Below are 23020 nucleotides of genomic sequence, written 5' to 3'. Positions count from 1 at the left end.
CAGCATGAAATTTCAGTTTTTACAGGATGGACCTCCCTGGTCTGGCACCCTCAGGACCTGACCAGTTTCAGATGAGGGATTTTTCTGGACCAGGAAAGGTCATTTCTGGCCACCATCCCCTCTTACCAGGTTTCCTGGCTCTCCCTGCTGAGTTGTGTGCTGGGCTTCCCAAATCCCCTCCATCCCCTATGCGTGCCAGGACATACTGATCCTGGAAAAATCTATGGTCCTGCTGGACCACGGATGTTACCTGACCAGAGTTCTGGTTTACAGAAGTGCAACCTGTACTGACCGCTGCATTAGAATGTGGAATCTGTCTTCCTAGATTCATCCCTTCTAAGATCCCTCTTATAAGAGAGAGACACTGATTGGAAGGGTTAACGCATTATTTTTTCATTTCAATATATAGAAATTTCATTTAATCAATATACCTTTATGTTAACCTACCAGGGTGGACAGAAACATAAAAGGACACTTATTTCTTAAACACGACTATTTGATCGTAATGTCACAGTATGATTAAAAACAGAAAAGAAACATATGATACCCTTTACTTATACAAAGAGGAACTGGAGACAGCAATGGACTAAAAGCAGAAAAATCACCAAGAGTTCATTAATTTGTCTGTTCATATTGCCTACTTATGGAAGTTATTAAAGTTTTTATTATGCAAATGCATTTGCAGATGCAATAAAGGTTATTAATAGCATAATATTTAACTCTCACTACACATGCTTCAGGATGGCAGTTTTGCTTTTTGATTCTCATGCATTAGCTGATTCTTCTGTTCAGGTTCACAACACTGCAAGAGGATGTTTAACAAATGGTTGATGGTTACAACAAAACATTTCTATTCATACTGTATTCATATTTTTCTACTCAGAACAAAAACAATAATTTGCAATTTGGGTCTAAAACTAGATGATAGATCTCTAAAATCAAGTCTTGAACTAATTTTTACAACTAAAACTAATTCATAAAGAGAGCTTGATTTTACATTCTGCTGCACTTCAAATGAATGTGTGTGTGTAGTACAAACACTAGTACAACAGAACAGATTTCATTTATCCCTTTATTTTCACATACCTTGATGGGTACTTCAGTGAATAAGCAGCAGCCAGGAATCCACCCAAATTATGTCCAAGTAAAATCATTCTGTCCAACCCTACTTCTTGTCTCCACTCTTCTATAGCTTCTACAAACTGATTTTCTGCTTCTTCTGCATCAGTGCCAAACTGTGGTCTACTACTACGCCCAAATCCCAAGAGGTCAAATGCATAAACGGTCCTATTTTCACAAAGATCTTCAAAATTGAGAGCCCAAAGTCCAACACCTCCTCCAAATCCATGGAGAAGAACAAGTGGAGTTTTATATGAGAGGTCCTGAGAGAATGTTAGCGTCCATATTTTATTTCCATTGGATATGAAGATGTATTGTTTGCTATATGTGCTTGTGATACCTGAAAAATAAAAAAAACCTAGTTCAGATATTTTATATTTTGTTAGTCATATCTAGCAGTCTTTCTGATTAGTGTCAAAGGTGCTAAACAATGGAACACTGAGAATCTATACAACAGTCATGTTTGCTTCATTGCAATGAATTAGATATAGTCACAATAGTTTCTGATGTAAAATTATATAAGATTTAGGTATACTTCTCCATATGTGTAAAAAATACTTACACTTCAGTATTTTCTCTTCGGCTTCTTTCAGATGTGGCAGTGATGTGGGGCACCATGCAGGAAGCCAACTAGATAGCCACCCTGACCTACAGTAGCAGTAAACATAAAACAAAATAAATAGATTTATAACTAAATAGTGAGTGAGTGAATGTGTGAGTGTAAATATTAGCTAAAGCTGTAATGATCTTCAAGCACACAGGTATTCCAGACCATTATATACGAGAACCACAATGAGCATGAGATGGAGTTTCAACCTTTACATTGACCTTATTGATGAGTCAACACAACAGCGCAAGTCTGATGAGAGTGTCTGGTGAAGGTACAAATCAGAAACACACCGAAGAAGTGATTATAGCAGAAAGACAGTCTATCAGGATTCAGCATCTGATAATCAATGTCCATTGCTATTCAATAATAGTTACCTTACCGCAGACACTCTGAATCATGGCCTTTCTGTGTAAAAGTGATCTGCTGAAACCATCAATAAACATATTTAAAAAACAAACACATTATCCACTCAAGTCCTCTGTCAATCAATGAACTGAAGACACTTGGCATCTTGCAAGAGTAAGTTCTTAAGAACATTTTTTAAAATGTTAAAATAAAACACGCATTCCACATCCCTGGTTCCATACAATGGAAGTTCTGAACAGCAGCAACGCGGAAGACTGCAAATCATTGCTAAGGGATCAATCCAATTCTCTTTAAAAGAATCAATGGAAATAAATAGTCTCGTTTATGTAACGAGAGCTGAATCTGACCCCACAACTCTTCCAAAAGCCACTGAAGTTAATGGAAGTCTTTACACTGACTTTTAATGGGACCAGAATCAAGCCATAAGAGAGTATTTGAATACAGTTTGCTTCCCAACTGATTGACAAGTCTAGCTATTTAAAATTTAGACTTTTTAAAAAGAGAAAATTTGGCATCAGCACGCAGCAATTTGGCCAACTAATAATCATCTTGTACCATGAAATTTTTAAAAAGGTTAATGAAAAAAATGATCAATTGCTATCAATATAGTTTTCATTACTTTCTTAAAAACCAATTGTAACAATATGTTGGTATCAGCTGGGTCACTATCTTAAATCAAAATTTCCCTTTTAATGATCTAGGAAGCTGAGAATGTTAGCACATGATCATGAGATGAGCATTTTAACACCCAATTGCTTTTCTTCCCAACTCCTCAAACAAATATTGTGTACATTTCCCAGCAATATCTTGATTAAAGAAAAAAAACCCTTAAAATTTATTTTAAAGGGAAAAAAGATTTTTAGCAATAAAGAAATGTTTCAACTGCTAAAGACAGCTGTAACAACAAAAACAAAAGCCATAACTCACAATCCCCAAAATTTATTTTCCACTCCTTAATAAGCTATATACTGAAGATAAATATTTAGGAATCTGTATATAAGAGGAAGTTGTAAAGTTATAGCTGTCCACTATCTCATCTGGTGGATTTCAGTGTTACTTCCAGCATAGTGTGCCACACATAGTGTGCGTGTGCACGCACACCATTGAGAGATAAATCAGAAAGTGCTCAAATGCCAATGGAAAAATATTCTTTATGGAACTCAGACATGTTGAACCTGGAACATTAAAGGAGTATGAGACAAAAGCAACTGTGTCCATATTTTTCCTTCTAGAGTCTCACTTTCATATTTTTTTTTAAGACAGATTTTTGATCAGTGAATAAATCTTTGATACGACAAACATCTAACTGCAAAGTAGTAAAAGGTGACCCAGATCAAGCAGGCAAATAGCCAGGGCAGCTTTTTCATCTATATACCAAGCTTACATGCTGCCAGAGTTGAGAAGCAATTCACATAAGGCACTTGCCATGTGGAACCTGACCTGTTTTTTTCTGATCAAATAGTTAAATGAATTGCACTCCTACTCTGAAATGAACACTGGTAAGGAAAAGAGAGTGGGGTGAAGGCATAGATGTTACAAAGTGATATCAAGCGAACACAAATGATGGGTGCAGCAACCACTTTAAGGATTTTCAGTGCCTCCTAATGACAATCAGCCATGGCCCTGTGTACACACTTTCCTTTTTCTGAAAATAAACCCATCATGGCTAATACAAGTTCAGCTCCACTAATGTTAGCAGTGATGGATAAAGTGCAGGTGGCCACCAATCTTGTGGCCACTGTAATTCCTTCTTTCTTATCTTTTAAAGAAAAGTGCAAAGCATTTAACTATATTGACAGTTCACACAATCTCCAGGCAAGTGAAGGTTTACCAGCAGCTACCTTAAAACAACTTGATGAAGTCCCTAAGGGCTTGGAAGGCATGACAGCTTTCAAAACTATGTGCAGAGCATGAGTCACAGGAAACTTAACTAGGTTACCCAAAAGCAGGCCCGGGCAAAATATGGCCTGTGGGCCGTATCCAGCCCGCCAAAACCACTGGATCCGGCCTGCGGACCCGGCAAGGAGCCCCAGGCACGTTCACCCTCGCCTCGCCTCACCCCATGCTGCTCAGAAACGTGGCTACAGGGCGGTTTTTCTTTAAAACAGTGAGTCTGAAAAGGAGAGGGAAAGCTTTAGGAGCTGCTCCAACCCCCAGCACAACCCCATTGGCCGGTTTCTGGCAAGAAACTGGCCAACTGGAGCTGCCTTTTTCAATACAGGCAGCCATGAAGCACAAAGGGCTACAGAGCACGTGGCTGCAGCCTGTGCAGGGACAGGGCAGGCAGTAGTGTTCCCTCTAAAGTGCATGGCAGCGCAGCTTCACAGGTGATTAATCAGCCCCATCCAGTCAGAGGCTCAGGGTTCCATGCACAGAGCTGACTGACAGGGCAGGGCTGATTACTCACCTGTGAAGCTGCACTGCCATACAGTTTAGAAGGAACACTGGCAGGCAGGGAGGCTGATTCAGGAATGGCTGAAGGCTGGTAAGTCTCCTGGCCAGAGCCTGCTTCTGGCACCTCAATCCCTCCCTTCCCCGACCCTTTGGCTCCCCCCCCACTCCTACCCCCCCACTCCACATACCCAAATCCTGTGCCCCTCTCCTATACCCATATCTCCTCTCAGATCCGGCACCCCAATCCTCTGCCCCAGATTACAGTCCCCTCCTGACCTAGCTCACACCCAAATCCCTGCACCCCCTCCTGTACCCCAACTCCCTGCACCTCAGTCCAGGGCCCCAGGTCACATCTGCTTCCTTCATCTAAACTCCCTCCTGTATCCAACCTCTATCCCAGACCCTACACCTCCTCCCATTAATATCATAGAAGAGTGCCCTCGTCCACTTTTCAAATTCTTGGAGTGGCCACCCATCAAAAATTGCCCACTCCTGCCCTAAAGAAGCAAACTGAGTGGGTGAAGACCCCAGTAACCACAGCAGAAGTAGGCCCCATTCAAGAGACTACAAGCTTGAACTCTGAGGAAGCTCAAATAACTCCCTTGTCTAGCTCATCTCTAAAGAGAATTGCCAATCCAATCCCTGCTGTAACATCATTTGTGGCATTAAAGCCAATACGTTCGTCATACCATCTAATAAGTCACAAAGGTAGAATCACTTGAGAATAGAGCAATGTGGAAAAAAAAAATCACTGTGTGATTTTAGGTGCAACCTGTCAGTATTCATACTATATGACATAGATAAGCAGTGTTCCCTGTAAGCTGTGCGCTTTTACGGCCACTCAGAAGGGGAGTCAACTACCACCCAGCCGATTAGTAAAACACTCACAGCACGATTTTTTGTTTCTATTGGTGGTGCACATACACATATGCTTTGGTGCATATAAAATTTATTTTGCACATGGATTGACAAGATTAGAAGGAACACTGCAGGTGAGCATGGTAGTCAGAACCTTTTGAAACAGGAGATACCATCCTCAGGTTATGGAAAAGAGGTTATTCCAACAGCTACAAATTTGGAATATGAGGGGTGACAGGATAATCTGGCACTAGCAAGGTTCCTTTAGCTATTTCCCTGGGAATTTTATTTTTTTAATATCAAGAGTATGTGTGTATGGGTAGGTCAGTGGGAACATATAGTCTTGTCAAAGTTACATGGTTGATAGTATTTTTACTCCCAATGCCAAAGGCCCAGTAATAACTATAGCAGTCCCAGTTTGCATTCTGTACATGCAGTGATGCCTGCTGGGAGAGTATCTGAAACAAACTAGCTGAGCTCAACACACCTTGCTGGAGTACAACGTGGTTGAACTGCTCATGCAGGTCAAGATATTCACAATACGAACCATCTGTTCATCAATGAGAGTTCATGTTGTCCAGTGAAGCATCGTGTTGACCTCTTCTGTTATCCCTCAACAGAATGGGTGACTGTTTATCTACACAGAATCATAGAAATGTAGAGCTGGAAGGGACCTCAAAAGTCCTCAAGTCCCCCTTTGTTGAAGAATGGGGCTCTAAACATATACCTTCATGAAGCTAGCTTCCACCAGTCACCAATCAAGAAAGCTAGTACATTTGAGGTTATAGTGAAGAAGGCATAGTTCTGTACCAGAAGACCAGTGAGAAAGGAAAAGACTACCTTGGACTTATTTGGAAGAGTACCCAAGGAACCATACTTAGGCAGTACATCTTGGAAGCTAAAACACGAAAACAATGCTGTGCTGAAAGCTGAGACTACAAATCAGAGAACTGGGTAACCACTGTCCTACAAAAGTCAGGTTAAAAATTAAATTAAAAAAAAAAACTTAAAATTAAAACTTATACCATTTTGAACTGAAGTGAAAAGTAACTAGCTGAAAAGGGAGTGTATTTCAGTCTGTAAATGACTACTTTCTAAACTTGCTTAGTCATGAAAACAATGTAGATTAAGCAAGTACAATTTGACAGAGGTAGCATCATTAGCCATCACATGGCTGATTTATTTAAATATGGATAATATATAAGTTAAAGATAAACAATGAGGTATACCACTTTTTTGAATTTTGGGGAGGAATGGTCAATTAAATTAGTCTGTGCCACTGAATTCACCCATTTGGTTTCCTGCATTTTCCTTAGCATCACTGAGTTCATGTGCCTTCGTGCTGTAAAAGCAGAGATACTGACTATAGCAACACATCTTTTCTGTTCCATGGTGCTTTTTCAAATAAGGCTTTTAAAGGCAACTCTGCTCTGAAAAATGGCATGACATTGTGTAATCCCAAATTTGTGTCTAAAGCACTCCAATAAAAATGTATTCCATTTACAACCATATAAACATCTTAACTCTGTAAACTCAATTTAGGATCTGAGATTCAAGCATTTTTTCTGTCTTATGCATCACAACTACTAAAATTGAGAAGTAAGCAGAACAAATTCTACTTCAGTTACTACATTTTGAGGTTCCTTTTAAGGCTGTAACCCATAATAGGAGAAAAGGAAAGAAACTGTCAAGGCTGACAATTAAGTTATGAAAAAGGACAGACAGCAGCCATAGGTTTACATCAGGCTAATTTATAGAAAAGCTCTTATTATCATCTCATTTGTCATTTTGATAATTTAGTTATTTGAGACAACCTCAAAACTGAACGTAGCTTACAGTTTACATGGGTGGTCATGGCAGGATGTTAAGTTTCCATACTTAAACTATTTGTCAGCCACCTATTAAAAAAAAAAAAACCAACAACCACCACCCACACACAAACAACAAAGCACACTTCTCTTCTGGTCCACTACCATTACCACATACAAATTAAAGGGCTACAATTGCAATGTGCTATAACTGAAATGCGTTAGCAAGATTATTTCTCCATTGACAGTATTTTCTATCTTCAAGTTTCACTGCCATATTAAAACATTTCAATAACTTTCCCTTGACAGTGGGTCTTTCACACAGCATTATCAGAGAAAAATATTGTTAAAAGGATATGAACACATGATTATAAAGCTACAAGAAATTGGAAAGAAAACATGGACAGATACAGTATCGGAAACTACTTAAATATGTTTTCATTTGTAAAATGATTTTGAGTTGCTAACTACGCGAATCAAATCTGATATCATCTTACTGTTTGGGACATAGATCTTTAAAATGCAACTGACTCAAAATGAAGCACAATCCTAAAAAACAGGATATAGTTTTAACAGATGAAAGTTTAATTTTACTAAAGCGTTGGGGTTCTGTTTTCTCCCCTTATTTTCAATAAGCCAACAGAGCTAATAGGTTAATCAGAACACGAAACCTCAAAATCTGTGACTTTTGAAAGCAAAACAAATTTATATTTTATTTTGGGTAGTATTTTAGGCAAAGCTGAAATCTTGCTGTGAAAAGGGGGAAAAAAAGCTGGTGGTGGTGCAGAGGGCTTTCATGTAAGGAAATTCACAAAATCTATCAGGGAGAGGCAGCAAGAGGGGAGAGCAGGAGCCAGTGCTGGGGCTCAGCTCTCCCTCAACACCGTCTCCATGGGAGGCGGTGTAGGGGCACAGCAGAAAACTGGTAGCACTTCTGCCTTTGAAATGTAGCAAGAAGGGGGCTCTTGCTACATTTCAAGAGCAGAAGCACAGCGGGAGCAGGGGGCAAGCGGGGGACTCAAGCAGTCCCCCGCTAGCCCCTCTCTTGCAACATTTAAAAAAAGAGGAAGCACTGCCAGTTCCCTGCTGCATCCCTGACACACACCCCAGAGACAAAGCTTGGAGGAGAGCCAGCTTTTGAGCCAGCTTCCCCCCTCTGCCCCCCCGCACCAGCTCCTGCTCGCTCCCCTTGCTGCCTCTCTGATAGAGGCAGAGAGGGAGGGGAGGAAGCGACTAGCCCTGTACATTTCAAAAGCAGGGCACACCGGGCTCTTGCTATATTTCAAAGGTGGAGGTTCCCTTAACAACTAATTGAATAGTCAATGCAAATTGCATCGACTATTCAATTAGTTGATTAATCTAAATTTAACATCCTTAGTTTGGGTGAAAAGTTTCTTCATACGAACTGGAAGTTAGATATGACAATTTGGATGGGAGATACCAAAAACAGTAGATACGCTCCAGAAATGGGACATGAATGTTAGTAGAATGAAATATAGCTCCTGTTCTATCCCTGCCCTCAGAGACTGCAAATCAAGAGTTTAGACTAGGGCCTTGGATACTACAGTAGGAAGCTTAGAACACAGAGAACCCTGATGATGGTATCCTTTGTAAATACAGGCAGTCCCCGAGTTACGCGGATCCGACTTATGTCGGATCCGCAGTTACGAATGGGGCTTTTCTCGCCCCGGAGGACGGGAGCGGCGGGACGCCCAGATGAGCCGCGGTCCCGCCGCCCGCGTCCTCCAGGGCGAGAAAAGCTGCTCCCCGTCTCCCTGGTCTGCTGGTCAGACCAGGGAGACGGGGAGCAAAGCCTCGGAGGCCGCCCGCAGCGGGACAGCTAGTGCCCCCTCCCCTCCAGCAGACCAGGCTTTTCTGCCCACGACGCCTGGGGTAGAGCAGCTGGGACGCTGTTGGGTTGGTCCCGCAGCGCCCCTCCTCGGCGCTACTGGACCAACCCGGCAGCACCCAAGCTGCTCTGCCCCAGGTGTCCTGATTCAGCCGCTGCTGGTCAGTTTCAGCAGCGGCTGAATCAGGACGCCTGGGGCAGAGCAGCTGGGGTGCTGCTGGGTTGCTCCAGTAGCGCTGAGGAGCGGCGCTACTGGAGAAACCCAGCAGCACCCCAGCTGCTCTGCCCCAGGCATCCCCAAGTCGCTCTGCCCCCGGCTTCCTGGAATCAGCCGCTGATCAGTTTCAGCAGCAGCTGACTTGGGGACGCCTGGGGTTCTTAAGTTGAATCTGTATGTAAGTCAGAACTGGCATCCAGATTCAGCCGCTGTTGAAACTGATCAGTTTCAGCAGCAGCTGAATCTGGACGCCAGTTCGACTTACATACAGATTCAACTTAAGAACAAACCTACAGTCCCTATCTTGTACGTAACCCGGGGACTGCCTGTACTAGGAAAGTGAAAGTGTAACTGTATTTAGAGTTAACTGATGAGCCTGGACTCATTGGTTAACCTTCACCGTTACACACAGGCTCCCAGTATGTGCAGGGAGCAAGCTTAAAAGCTGTCTCTCAGGGAGCCCCTGCCTCCCCACCAGGTGCTGCTGCCTCTCCATTAGACACAGCAGCAAAGGGCTGTGGGGGAAGAACAGACAGGAGCCAGTGTGCATTGGGAGCTGGCTTCAAAACTGGCTCCCTGCATGCACTGGGTCCCAGGAGCAGCCTTCCCCCACCGCCATGTAACTGAATTTTTCAGCAGTCACATGTTTACTTGATTAAGCGCATTTTAATATCCCTAGCAAATACCAGCCTGGCATTTTCCACAAGATCCAACAATTTTATAGTTTCCAAACAGTTAATGTTGGCTTTGTCTATACTTAAAAAGTTTTGAATGCAGCTGCACTCCCGATGCAGTAGCCTCATTTACACTGGTGCTTTACGGTGCTGTAACTCACTGTGCTGAAGGGGATGTTTTTTCACACCCCCAAGCCAGGAAGTCTCAGTACTGTAACGTGCCAGTGTAGACTTAGCCGTTGATGCCAATATTTCCCCTTCCAATTGGGCTGTTGCCCATTATAATAAAGCTGTTTAGAAGAAATTTGAGCCAAAACATTCTGTGATTACTTTAGTGTTGCTGAATTATCCAACTGTTTTGCAACATTTGAAGTACTGCGTAATATTTTGAAAACAACTGCACAATATTTCTAGGAAGTGTGCTGTACATCATACCTCCTGATTTCAACAAGAAGCTCTTGGTAGCTTATTAGAGAATATTGCTACATTAGGTCAGAGGTAAACACGCCTTCCTTATATATCTATCCGTTCTATCATATCTTGAACTTTGTATTTAGAACAGTCAGCACCCACATTTATCAATGTAAAGTTACTAAGAAAAACATTGCATTTTGCCACCTGAAACTGCCTGTTCATATAAACAGCGTATTACATTGCCCCCATCTTACCAAATACTAATAAACATGATAAATTATAAACAATCTCTTCTGATCAGTGAAATGATATTTTAGTATTCCATAATATTATAAATAATTGAAACAAGCTGCATAGTCAGGAGTGAAGATCAACATTATACTTGTACTCTGGGGTCAAGCTTTATGTGCTTTTGCAGTTGAGATGAGTACCACAAGCACAAAATATAAACGAACAGACTGTTGCCTGAGCCTGCACCCCAAAACACTCAGGTTGCTTATACAACTGGCTGCATTAAAGGCTGCCACAAGAGAACATAAGGTCACTACGCATATTATCAGTCATGAGAGAGACATATCTGTAGGGTCTTATTAAAAAAAAATCAGTCAATTTTGGTAAATTTCAATTATAGGATTTTAAAAATTGAAAATATCATTATTTGAGCTATTGAAATCTGATATTTCACTGTGATTATAGGAGTCCTTACCCAAAAAGGAGTTGGGGAAGGTTGTAGAGGGGCTTGCAGTACTGCTACCATTTCTTCTGTTCTACTGCTGGCAGCAGTGCTACCTTCAGAGCTGGGCAGCTGAAAAGCGGCAGCTGCTGGCCAAGAGCCCAGCTCTGAAGACAGAACCACTAGCAGCAGCAGAGAATAAATAAGAATGGCATGCCATACTATTGCACTTCTGCACTGTTTCTGCAGAGATGGGCTCCGAGTCAGCAACCACCACTCTCTGGCCAAGCAGCTGTGAAGGCAGTAGTGCAGCGTTACAGGTGGCATGGTATGGTATTGCCACTCTTACTTTTGCATTGCTTCTGGCAGTGCACTGCCTTCAAAGCTGGGCACCTAGCTAACATATGCCACTGTTTAGCTTCCCAGCTCTGAAGACAGTGCAGAAATAAGGGTAGCAATATTGCATCCTTCCCTTCCCCAATAACTCTGCAACTTCTCCTACAACTCCCTTTTGCATCAGGAACCCCAGTTTCAGGAATGCTGATCTTCCCCATGACATCTGTATAGTATAGGGTAAAGACATACAAAAGACCACATTTTATGGTCTGTTACACATTTCATGGCTGTGAATTTGGTAGGGTCCTACATATCTGGGATCATTCAGCTTTTCCTGATCACCACCACTCTCCTCTGATTGTGTTCCAAATTCCCAGGTAAGCTTTGGTGTCCTTTTCCCCCCCCACCCTCAAGGCTTGTGAAACACTGCCCTATTGCCTCATATTTCATCTAAAAGACATGTCACAAAGTACTACAGAGACATGGAGGATTAATTGATGCTAACAGGTTAGGAAACCAGATTCTTCCTGCTCTGATATTATCAATTATGGAGAAGCAGAAATATACAAGGTTTAAGATTAGACACCTCCCCTTTATGTTTTCTTCCTATTTTGTCTAATAAGACATTATTTTATATTTGGATTTCAACACTGAAATTCAAACAAACCTAACAGGAAACATTAATGAAAAAGTTATACTAGCAAGTAAGAGAAAGAACCTATTATACAGGACCGAATTCTACCCTCTCCTCACTTCTGTAGCCTCATGTTATAGATTTTCCTACTATTTAACCATCAAGGGTTCCTCCTTCTCCTACCCTCGCAATCTCAGTCACCAAGGGTTTTGTCCTTAAAGCCCTCCTCTTTTCCCTTTAATTTTAGCCTCGTGTGTCCTCATCCCTTTACACAGCTTCAATGACTTAAATATACTTCTCTTCCCTGATTTCTCTCTTGATATCAAACTCTCTCATTTGGATCTCCCACTATTAGTTCAACCTCAACATGACAAAAACTGAACTATCCACCTTTCCTTCCCATTCTCCCCTTCTCCCTTGCTGTCAACATTAATGACACCACCAAAAAATCTATGCTAAAGGAATGTCATACTTGCAAAGCCAAGGGCTGAAAAGTTAAGAAATGCCAGAAAACAAGGTTGCAAATGTAACCATAACAAACACTCAGAAGATACTATGGACTATTTTTTATATGGGAAGCTTCTTGATTTATGTTTTCAGTTTTCCACTGTTCAGTTTTCTCACCATAGGCCCTGTATTTTGATGACCCTTTGGGCTCTCAGTGCCTATAGGTCATTGCTCCAGTGCAACAGGGAATGGGACTAGTCTGCAAGAGTAAATACACTACAACAACAAAAGGACCTGAGTCACAATTCCTCCTTCTGATGAAGTGGGTCTTTGCCCACGAAAGCTTATGCTCCAATACATCTGTTAGTTTATAAGGTGCCACAGGACTCCTTGTTGCTTTTGCAGATCCAGACTAACATGGCTACCCTTCTGATACTCAATTCTTCCTTGTGCAGCAATGGGCCTTCTGAGCACAGAATGATGACTGCAGTACCAATGAAAAATTTATATTAGATTGATATTGATAGAAGTCTTCAATTTATCCACAGCACGGGTGGCAGCAGCAGACTTCTCAACAATACCTCCTCAATATCTATTACCCTGTTACTCAAGTCTTACTCAAGATCTTAAATATGATTCAAGAGTAACAGGTGACTATCATCTTTCTCTCCTCACAGTTTATTGAGAAAGAAGGGACTGAAACCCAGATGAACTAGCTAAGAAAGCTGGTGGAGAGCTTCTGCCCCAATTCAGCAGGGACTCATCCAACTAGCTATGGAGCATAGGATCCTCCACCTGATGCAATGGGTAAGACTTCTCTGTAATCTCACCCTGAATGTATAGCTCTGTACAGGTACATATCATGCTGGCAAAGAGGATTAAGTGTGGGATGTATGCAGTGTGTTTGGTTATTAAAGGCATATTCAACTTGGATTTTCTTTGGCAAATTTTTGAAAACATGCATTTTTTTTTACTATTGCATTCACTAGAGAATTGAGAAAGAAGGGCAATCTACTCTATGTCCCCTGCAACCTTGTGATGGCGTCTGCCCTTTGGTCCACTCAGCCCATGATTAGGCTTGAGAAGGGAGAGAGAAGAAAGCCTCCACCCTGGCAGTGTCTCCCTTGAAGCCTTTAAAGGATACATAAGAATAGAATATTTGCTTAAAATTCAAATTGGGCCATGCCCAGCAATTTTTAAACTGGGGTGTTCAAATTACACTCATCACTACAGGGAGGAGGTATTAAGTATTGCCTCCCAATGTGTCACCTACATCCCAAGGAGGAACTGTGATGTGAGGCCTGGAGTTCTTTTAGCCGCTGCTGTCCCTTCCCTCCTATAACTGTTGAGCAATTCAGCTGCTCTGTTGACTACTTCTCTGCAGGGCTATTGATCCTGAAGAACAGCAGGATAGAAGTTTGACTCTACCTGAGCCTAGAAGAACATCTAAGCAAGGATGGCTCCACTCTCCTTTACCACACAGCCACTGAGAGCAGCTCAGGAGAGGGGGGAAAAGAAACCAAGAATCAACTACTCCTTATAGATTCCTTATTTTCTGCCTCAAACCCCACACAGGCTAATGCAGCCTAGGGAATCCCCCACAAACAGAGAATCCCTAACACCAGCCTCAGCAGTATACGGCCTCTGCTAGTCATGTGACTTACAAGAACCTATATAAAAGCTTCAGGGGTTGCTGAGAGTTAGTCTGTAAGAGAAAAACCTTAAACAAGGAATACTCTCACAGCACCTTAAAGACTAATAAAACATGTGAATGATATCATGAACTTCCATGAGCACAACCCACTTCTTTAGGCAGTTAGGGACAGGAGCAGGCAGAAGAGATTAAGGATGTTAAAATGCGATTATTTGGTTAATTGTATAGTTGATACAATTCGTATGAACTATATGATTAATTGATACATGCCTCTCCAGAGTCACAGTGGGGGTAACTCTAGAGGAGCTAGTCGAGCTGGGACTGAGTGGTCCTGGCTCATGATGGCTCCAGAGCTACCCGCGCTGCAGCTCTGTATTTTAAATGTGGTACGAGCCAAGAGCCACTGGGCTCTTACCACATTTAAAATGCAGAGGTGCAGCGATCAGCGCAAGCCAGGACTGCTCAGTCCTGGCTTGCACTGAGTCCAGCAGCCACAGTTCATGGCAGACAGCTGTGTCTGCTGCAAACAAGGGTTGCTTGGTGTCAACAGCCCCTGCAGACAGGGGCTGTTCGCAGCATCCTGTATCAGAGGCAGCAGGGTGGGGACAGAGGCATCCAGGGACGAGGGGAGGGCAGGTGGCACCCTGGAGACGGTGCTAGGGGGAACAGCAGCCCCTGTCCCCTTCTTGATGCTTTTCAGAGGCAGAAAGGGGGGCCAGGGTGCCACAGAGAGCATGGGGCGAGTGGGGACTGCTCACTCTATGCTCCCTGTGGCACTTCTGCTTTTGAAATGTACAAGAGCCCTACAGGGCTCTTGTTCATTTTAAAAGCAAAAGTGCCTGCAGTGGGAACCAGCACATGCAGGGGACTCAAGTAGTCCCCACTCACGCTGATTCCCACTGTGCCTCTGCCTCCCCTGCCAAGATGGTGCTAGGGGGAACCAGGGGCTCCTTCTTTCCTCCCCCTTTGCTGCCTCTCTCTGATAGAGGCGGGGTGTGTATGTGGGCAGAAGTGACTATGGAGTCAACTATCCGATAAGCATTTGCTTAACAGATAGTCGACGAGTCATTTATATCCCTAGAAGAGTCCCTGGATCATGGAAGAGCATACACGCAGAGAGCCCTTTACTATCAGGTAGATAGCTTAAGAGGTAGACATTTTAAAGGAGCAAGAGTTGAGTGGGAAGGGAGTGGAGAAGGCTCACCTGATAAGTGATAATGGAGACAAGGGCTAAGACAAGGCCCTGCAGAGCAGTCACACTGTTTTGAATTAATGTGTCTTGAATCTTCATTTCTAAGCTAAAGAAAAACTGAGCAAAGGGACTATGTGCAGATCTTTTGGAGCATGATTCTTTATCCTCCTACTTATGCTTTATTTTAAAATTTAAGGTGTGGCAGTCAGACAAATCTGCAGTGTCCCTTTAAATTGGGGTGTTAGATGGTGTCTAATTAAATAATCATTTAACCACATCAAATTTTTGCCATTACACAACTATTCAATAGACCCCTGGGGCAGGGTTGGCAGTCAGTATTCTCCTGACCCCTCTCCCGGGAAGCCCCCTGCCACACACGCTGCCTCCTGTGTATCCATAGGTACAGGTGGGGGAAGGGAAAGGAGGGTCCCTGGAGGCAGCAGCACAGCAGGGAGGGAACAGGCGGATCTGGTGCTTGTTGGTATCCGGTTTAAAAGCTGACTCTCCAGGAGCACGGGCTCCTGCCCCACCCCTTGCTGCCTCTGATACAGAGACAGCAGGGAAATAGGGGGGAGAAAGGAGGAGGAATGTGTGTAGTCGACAAAATTAACCGATATGCCCGGGCTTACCAGTTAATCATGTAGTTGTCTACACACTGACATCCCTACTTTAAACATCATGTCAATCACTCTGAATCTTATGCAGTATAGTACCCCAAGTGTCTTACTAGAAGCACCTTATGAATTTAAGCCTACTGAATTCATTACTGAAGATTTTAAAACTACATACATTCATACTGAGATTGTAAAAAGTCTAAGATATCCAACAACATGCCCCAAGAGTTATATCCCAAATTCAGAAATGTCTCAAAAAGACAATAAATAGTTATGAATATTGGAATTGTACTGATTCCTGCAACATATTTCTATATATTATTCCAAGGCACTCTTAAGTTTTAACTAGTTGTTGCTAGCCGTTCCATCTAAATTCACCAAAAAACCCAAAGATATTTTTAGAGAGAGTTATTCCAACTTACCTTAGATGAAGACAAAACATTTTCTACCCTTAAAACTTCTCCCTACATTTAATGCAAACTTAGCAGTAACCAGTCATTTTATATAGAATGCTGTCATACAAGCTACAGTAAACTTCCGATAATCCGGCACCTTTAGGACCCAGGGGGTGCCGGATTATCAGATATGCCGGACTATCGGAAGAGGGGGCTATGAGGGGTCTGGGGTGGGGTGGAGGGGATGCCACCCCAGACCCCTCATAGCCCCCCCTTCCAATAGTCCGGCTCTGCCCCAGGCATCCGCGATTCAGCCGCTGCTGGTCAGTTTCAGCAGTGGCTGACTCAGGGATGCCTGCGGCAGAGCAGCTGGAGTACTGCCGGCTTGGTCCAGTAGCACCACCCTTCGGTGCTGTGAGATCAACCCGGCAGCACCCCAGCTGCTCTTGGGGATGCCTGGGACAGAGCAGCTGGGGTGCTGCTGGGTTGGTCCCGTAGCGCCGCCCCTTGGCAGCACTCCAGCTGCTCTGCCCCAGGTGTCCCCAAGAGCAGCTGGGGTGCTGCCAGGTTAGTCCCGCAGCCCCGAGGGGCTGCGCTACGGGACCAACCCAGCGGCACCCCAGCTGCTCTGCCCCCGGCTTCCCTGATTCAGCTGCTGGTCAGTTTCAGCAGTGGCTGAATCGGAGAAGCTGGGCGCAGAGCAGCTCCAATTGTCCAGCTGCCCGGAGCACTTCCGGGTTCCCGATGGTGCTGGACTATCAGGAATTCCGGAGCATTGGATGCCGGAACAATGGAGTTTTACTGTATTTCTATTTTATTTTATATTGAAGACTATCTTCAGATCAGATTATCTATTACAGCTGTATGGCTTTGCATGTTTTGATTAATGTATTTTGTAGCAATTTTACTGTGCTATCATCACTACTCTCCCATAGAATGCTCATGTTACCAGATGTCAATTAGTTGAACTTGTGGTGTAATAGCTGAGTTACTACTCAATATATTTGGTTTAAAAGAGATTAAACTTCAGTTTTTTCCTTTATATGCACTTGATCTTGCCTGTCATATTGAACTGTACCTAATCTATGATTTTAATAGAATCCACCAAGACAAATAATTTTAAAATTGAAAATTAGTGTTTTATTAGTTCACACAGTTTAATTTTTTTTTTTGGCAGTTAACCAAGCTTGTTCACCTTCAAAAGATGACTAAGCTTTAGGACTGGCTACTATTAAGACAGAGTATTTATATTACTGCAGCTAACTGTTCAAAGCTCAGCCAATTCATCACTATCAATGTACTTTCTGATGTATGAAGAGGAGGCATAAGCTTTCATTTTCAAAAGTGACTAGTGATTTTGGCTTCTGATTTTAAAGACCTTAAAAAGGGCTTGATTTTCAGACAGTGGAGCTGAGCATTTTCTGAAAATCATGCCCCTTTTAAAAAATGCCATGTTGGGCATCAATAATCCCTTATTATGAAAATGTAGACCATTGTTTGTACCCTAAAGATCTTATATTCTAAGAACACAATCCTGCATGGTGCTGATGACAGAAACAGAGCACTCACCACTACCCACCTTAACACCCTTAAAGATCAAGTTAAACAACGAATGCAGTTCAGAACCAATGCACTGAATCAGAAGATAAAGCATAGCTATTTTAAAACTTATTTGGTAAATTATCAACTGGGATCTTCAGAGTGTGTATTTTAAGAAGAATGCTTAAGGGTGTTACAAATGTAGCCATGTTAGTCTGGTGTAGCTAAAACAAAATACAGGACTATGTAGCACTTTAAAGACTAACAAGATGGTTTATTAGATGATGAGCTTTCATGGGCCAGACCCACTTCCTCAGATCAAATAGTGGAAGAAAATAGTCACAGCCATATATATGGTATATATGGTTGTGACAATTTTCTTTCATTATTTGATCTGAGGAAGTGGGTCTGGCCCACGAAAGCTCATCATCTAATAAACCATCTTGTTAGTCTTTAAAGTGCTACATAGTCCTGTATTTTGTTAAGGGTGTTACAGCTGTGTTGATTCCAGGATATGGGAGACACAATGTGGGTGAGGTAATATCTTTATTCACTTAAAAGTTTGTCTCTCTCTCCAACAGACGTTCATCCAATAAAAGTTATTACTTCACCAGACCCACCTTGTCTCTGTAATAGAGAGGGGGGTTTGTTTGGCCCACATACTACAATGGAGGAACAGACAGTTTCAAAAGCATAAGGCACATCATCGCAGAAAGCTGAAGACAACGATTCCTTCTGAAAGCCTGCTGGGGAAGGAAAGGGATAGTAGCAGGAAGATGGGTCGGGCCAATGTGTTTGAAGGGGAGCTGTTCTAAGTTTGTGCGGAAGGGAAGAGGAAGGCAGCGGCGAGATGCAGCGACAGGCGCACCAGAGACAAAAGAGGTTGTTTTTTTAGTAGCAGCAGCAGCTAACACGGGCTGGAGCAGGGGGGAGATGTGAGGCGCCCGCAGGCGGCTGTAACCGCAGCAACAACTATCACAGCGGTGGGCTTGCAGTAAGCACAGGGAGGCAGGGACACAGAGGAGCGAGCCCACAGCGGCTGGGATGCGAGGGTCTGCGATGGGGCGGAGGGGTGTACACGGGCCGAGGGGGGGGGGGTCTCTTCGTCCCCTTGGCCCGCTGCCCCCGCCTGTGGCGCCGTCACCCCACCCCGTCCCGTCCCGGCTCACCCTTCGCTCGACGCCTCCAGGTGCCCGTCCTCGGCCATGGCGGCGGCGCGGCGGCCGAGAGCTGGTGCCGGGGAGGCGGCCGCGAGTGAGAGCGCGAGCGCAGCAGGGCCAGCCATCACGGGACCGGGACCCGCCCACCGCGTCATCCCCGCCGCGTCGACCCGCCCCGCCCCGCCCCAACGCGCGAGGCTAGAGCGTCCCAGGGACCCGCCCCCCTGGGCTGGCGGGGTGACGGGCAGCTCGCGGCGGACGCGCGCCGGGTGCGGAGGCCTTTGGGAGCGCTCTCTCCTAGCGCAGCTCTCCGGGCTGGGCGCATTCAGGCGGGGGTGAGAGGAGGAGAGAAGAAAGGCGCCTTTTGCGTGTGGCCTATTCACAGACGTAATTAATGCTGTGCCAGAGGTCGAGGCCTCAAATGGCCTGGGTGCTAGTGATGTGGAGAGTACACTTAAATGCACCCCAGACCTGTCATGGGCAGTCTGCGCTACTGTGTGGGCTGCATGTGAGTGACCCTCCTTCATCTCAGTGGGGCGCAAGATAGTCGCCCAGGAAAGCTCACTGCACTTGTGTACCTGGAATTTGTGGGGTGTCATGATTGAACCATAGCAGTGCTTTGATTTGATGCAGAGGGAGCACACAACTGTCACAGTCAATGTGTGCAATCGGCACACACCTCACTTTACGTGCCCTTGCTTCACGTGTGTGTCACTTTAGTAATACCAGTAGGGAAAAAATGATGCAAACAGAAACCGGCAGAATCTGGCAACTCTGCGCGTTGGCAACTGGTAAACAAAATGTCTTGCAGGCCACCCATAGAACCCCAACAGCCCACATTCAGCCCTGAGGTTGCCTACTTTGTTTTCCTTTAGGACAGTGAACAGCCAACGCTGGGTCATACCAATAGTTGGTGTAATCCAGTATGCTGTTTTTCCACAGTGGCCAGCAACAGTGCTTCGGGGAAAGAACACAAGTGAATTTCAGTGAATCCTGGTTTCTGACCGGCATAGTGGCTCTCAAAATTACCTAACTACAGTAAACTTCCGATAATCCGGCACCTTTAGGACCCAGGGGGTGCCGGATTATCAGATATGCCGGACTATCGTAAGGGGGGGGCTATGAGGGGTCTGGAGTGGGGTGGGAGAGGATGCCACCCCAGACCCGTCATAGCCCCCCCCCTTACAATAGTCAGGCTCTGCCCCAGAAGTCCCTGATTCAGCCACTGCTGGTCAGTTTCAGCAGCAGCTGAATCGGGGATACCTGCAATAGAGCAGCTGGGGTGCTGCCGGGTTGGTCCCGCAGCACCGAGGGGCGGCGCTACAAGACCAACCCGGCAGCACCCCAGCTGCTCTGCCCCAGGCATCAGGATTCAGCCTGCTAGTTAAACTGACGCTGCTGGTCAGTTTCAGCAGTGGCTGAATCCTGATGCCTGGGGCAAAGCAGCTGGGGTGCTGCCGGGTTGGTCTTGTAGCGCTGCCCCTCGGCACTGCGGGACCAACCCGGCAGGACCTCAGCTGCACTGCCCCAGGGGTCCCTGATTCAGCCGCTGCTGAAACAGATCAGCGGCTGATTCCAGGAAGCCCGTGGCAGTGCAGCTGGGGTCCTGCCGGGTTGGTCCCGCATTGCCGTCCTTTGGCACTGCGGGACCAACCCGGCAGCACTCCAGCTGCTCTGCCCCCAGGCATCCCCAAGAGCAGCTGGGGTGCTGCCGGGTTGGTCCCGCAGCCCCGAGGGGCAGTGCTACCAGACCAACCCGGTAGCACCCCAGCTGCTCTGCTCCCGGCTTCCCCGATTCAGCTGATGGTCAGTTTCAGCAGCAGCTGAATGGGGGAAGCCTGTCCGGCTGCCCCAGCACTTCCGGGTTCCTGATGGTGCATCAGGAGTCCCGGAGCATTGGATGCTGGACTAATAGAGTTTTCCTGTACTATACCCCTTTCAGGACCCTGATTTGTCTTAACTCCAAGTTCCACTTCACTTAAAAACTATATGCTCACAAATCAGACATTAAAATACAGAACTTTCAAACAGTACACTGCTACTGAAAAAATTATCATTTTTACCATATCATAAAATAAATCATTTGAAACAAATATTATACTTTTACATTTTAGTGTATGGTATATGAAGCAGAATAAACAAATCATTGTATGAAATGTCATTTGTATAGACTTTACTGCAGGTTGAACCTCCCTGATCTGGCACCCTCGGGACCTGACCAGTCCCAAAGGAAGGATTTTGTTGAACCGAGGATGGCCTCTCTGCTGGCAAACTCTGGACTCTCTGGTATCTATCAGCAGATTGCCATGCTTACCTGCCTGGGCTCCCAGCTTTGCGACCAGTCTGGGGCTGCTGGGGCTCAGCTGCTCAAGGGTCATTGGGGCTCTGCAGCCCTGGTGGTCAAAGCTGCTGGACTTCACAGCCTTGGGGCCAGAGCTGCCAGGATTCCACAGCTGAGGCTCTCTGGTCCAGCAACATCCAGAGAGTCCAGTACCAGAGAGGTTCAACCCATAGTGCGTTTTTTGTAACCTGTTGTAAAACTAAGCAAATAAGTAGATGAGTTGATGTACTCTCTGGAAGACCTCTGCATATCCGTAAAGGTATGTGTACCCCTGATTGAGAACTCCTGTGTTTGCAAAAACTAGTTCCACACAAGTAGACTATTTTTTGATACACTAACAGTCTTTAATACACCAACAGCTAAAGGAGAGCTCATTGAGGAGTACTCAAATAGTACTAATGAATCTTCTTGAACCTTCTACCAACCCTGTGGCTGATATAGCAACTTCTGGTTTAGGTTTGTTAAGAACCACCATCCATCCCTATACAGCTTCCATTTGGGATCATTAGAAGAAGACCGATGAGGCTTAGTGCCTCATTAAATCAGGAAAAATGTCAAAGATTTTCAGGCAAAACTATTTAAAAGGATTGGTTGCACAAAATGCTGTGGCCATAGTTATGCATTAATGTGTGTGTGTGTGTGTGTGTGTGTAAATATGACACACACATCCACCACAGATGTGCAAGACTGAGGGAATCTCTCAGGAGAGTGGGTCACAAACCATTTAGGGGTTTATAAGTCAAAATACACACCCTTAAGTGCTTATCCAGATGCCCAGCTCAGTAAGGGCATACCTTCACTACCCCTAAGATCGTTGGGCAGTGGTAGAACCCGTGGGGGTCGATTTATCACGTCTAGCTTTCTGAGCACTCTCCTCCAGTCCTCCATCAAAATAAGAAGAGTAAGTGGAGTCGATGAGAGAGTGTCAGCTGTAAATTTACCACAGTGAGAACATCGCTGTAACTTCCACTATGTTCATGAAGATGATGTTGTGTAACGACCCATAGTAGCATAGAGTAAGCCTAAAAGAATTAGTGCTTTCTGCACCAGCTTCTGTTTCCAAATGGTTTTAAATGTAGCAATATATAGGGCATGTTGCAGCACTAGCAGCAGTCTAATTTTAAGACAGCAAAGGCCTGGATAACAGTGACAATGTCTGTGTCTAAAAAGAAGGATTAAGCATTTCTATTTAGACACAGATGGTAAAATCTCAAGTGGGTTACTGTTCAAATATGATCAGCCAGCACTAAAAAGGGGATCTAGAATTATCATTAAGTTGTGAACCCTAGAAACTAATGGTGTAAATACCCCATCAATATGCATACATATGTGTATAATATGTTCACTTGGCTATTATTTATGTTAATTAAATAACAAAGAAGGAAAAGTTTACAGAACAGGAAATATCAGTGAAAAGCTATTAGATCTCTGGATCCCTTGCTCCATTCATCTGAATATGTGGCTAGTGCCCATGAAATATCATGATACTATCTACATCTTTTGTTAGTCTCTAAGGTGCTGCAGGACCATTTGTTTTTTATTTTTTTTTCAGTTAGGGTATATCTACATTGCATGCTTATTTCAAAATAACTTATGTTATTTCAAAATTACAGAGTGCGAGTCTACACATCAAGTCCATTATTTCATTTCAAAATAATGAGCTTCTTACTCCAACTTCTGTAACCCTCATTTCATGAAGAGTAAGGGAAGTCTAAGGAAGAGTGTT

The 23020-nt window shown here is 44.3% G+C and overlaps 1 protein-coding gene across 1 annotated transcript in view; it reads right to left on the bottom strand.

The window, feature by feature from the left end:
- The window catches only part of ABHD5 (abhydrolase domain containing 5, lysophosphatidic acid acyltransferase), a 34990-nt gene extending 15872 nt beyond the window's left edge, over nucleotides 1–19118 (bottom strand). Inside the window, exons 1-3 of the mRNA XM_006125612.4 lie at nucleotides 18963–19118; nucleotides 1682–1767; nucleotides 1087–1459 (exon numbers count right to left, since the gene is read on the bottom strand). Coding sequence (XP_006125674.2) covers nucleotides 1087–1459; nucleotides 1682–1767; nucleotides 18963–19108 — 605 coding nt within the window. The 5' untranslated portion in view covers nucleotides 19109–19118. The remainder of the gene's footprint in view (nucleotides 1–1086; nucleotides 1460–1681; nucleotides 1768–18962) is intronic.
- Between the last annotated feature and the right edge of the window lie 3902 nt (nucleotides 19119–23020).

Source organism: Pelodiscus sinensis, chromosome 2, assembly GCF_052426305.1.
Source record: "Pelodiscus sinensis isolate ZL-2025 chromosome 2, ASM5242630v1, whole genome shotgun sequence".
NCBI classification, from domain to species: domain Eukaryota; kingdom Metazoa; phylum Chordata; order Testudines; family Trionychidae; genus Pelodiscus; species Pelodiscus sinensis.
Note: the sequence above shows the minus strand (reverse complement) of the source record. Positions and strands in the feature narration are given on the sequence as shown.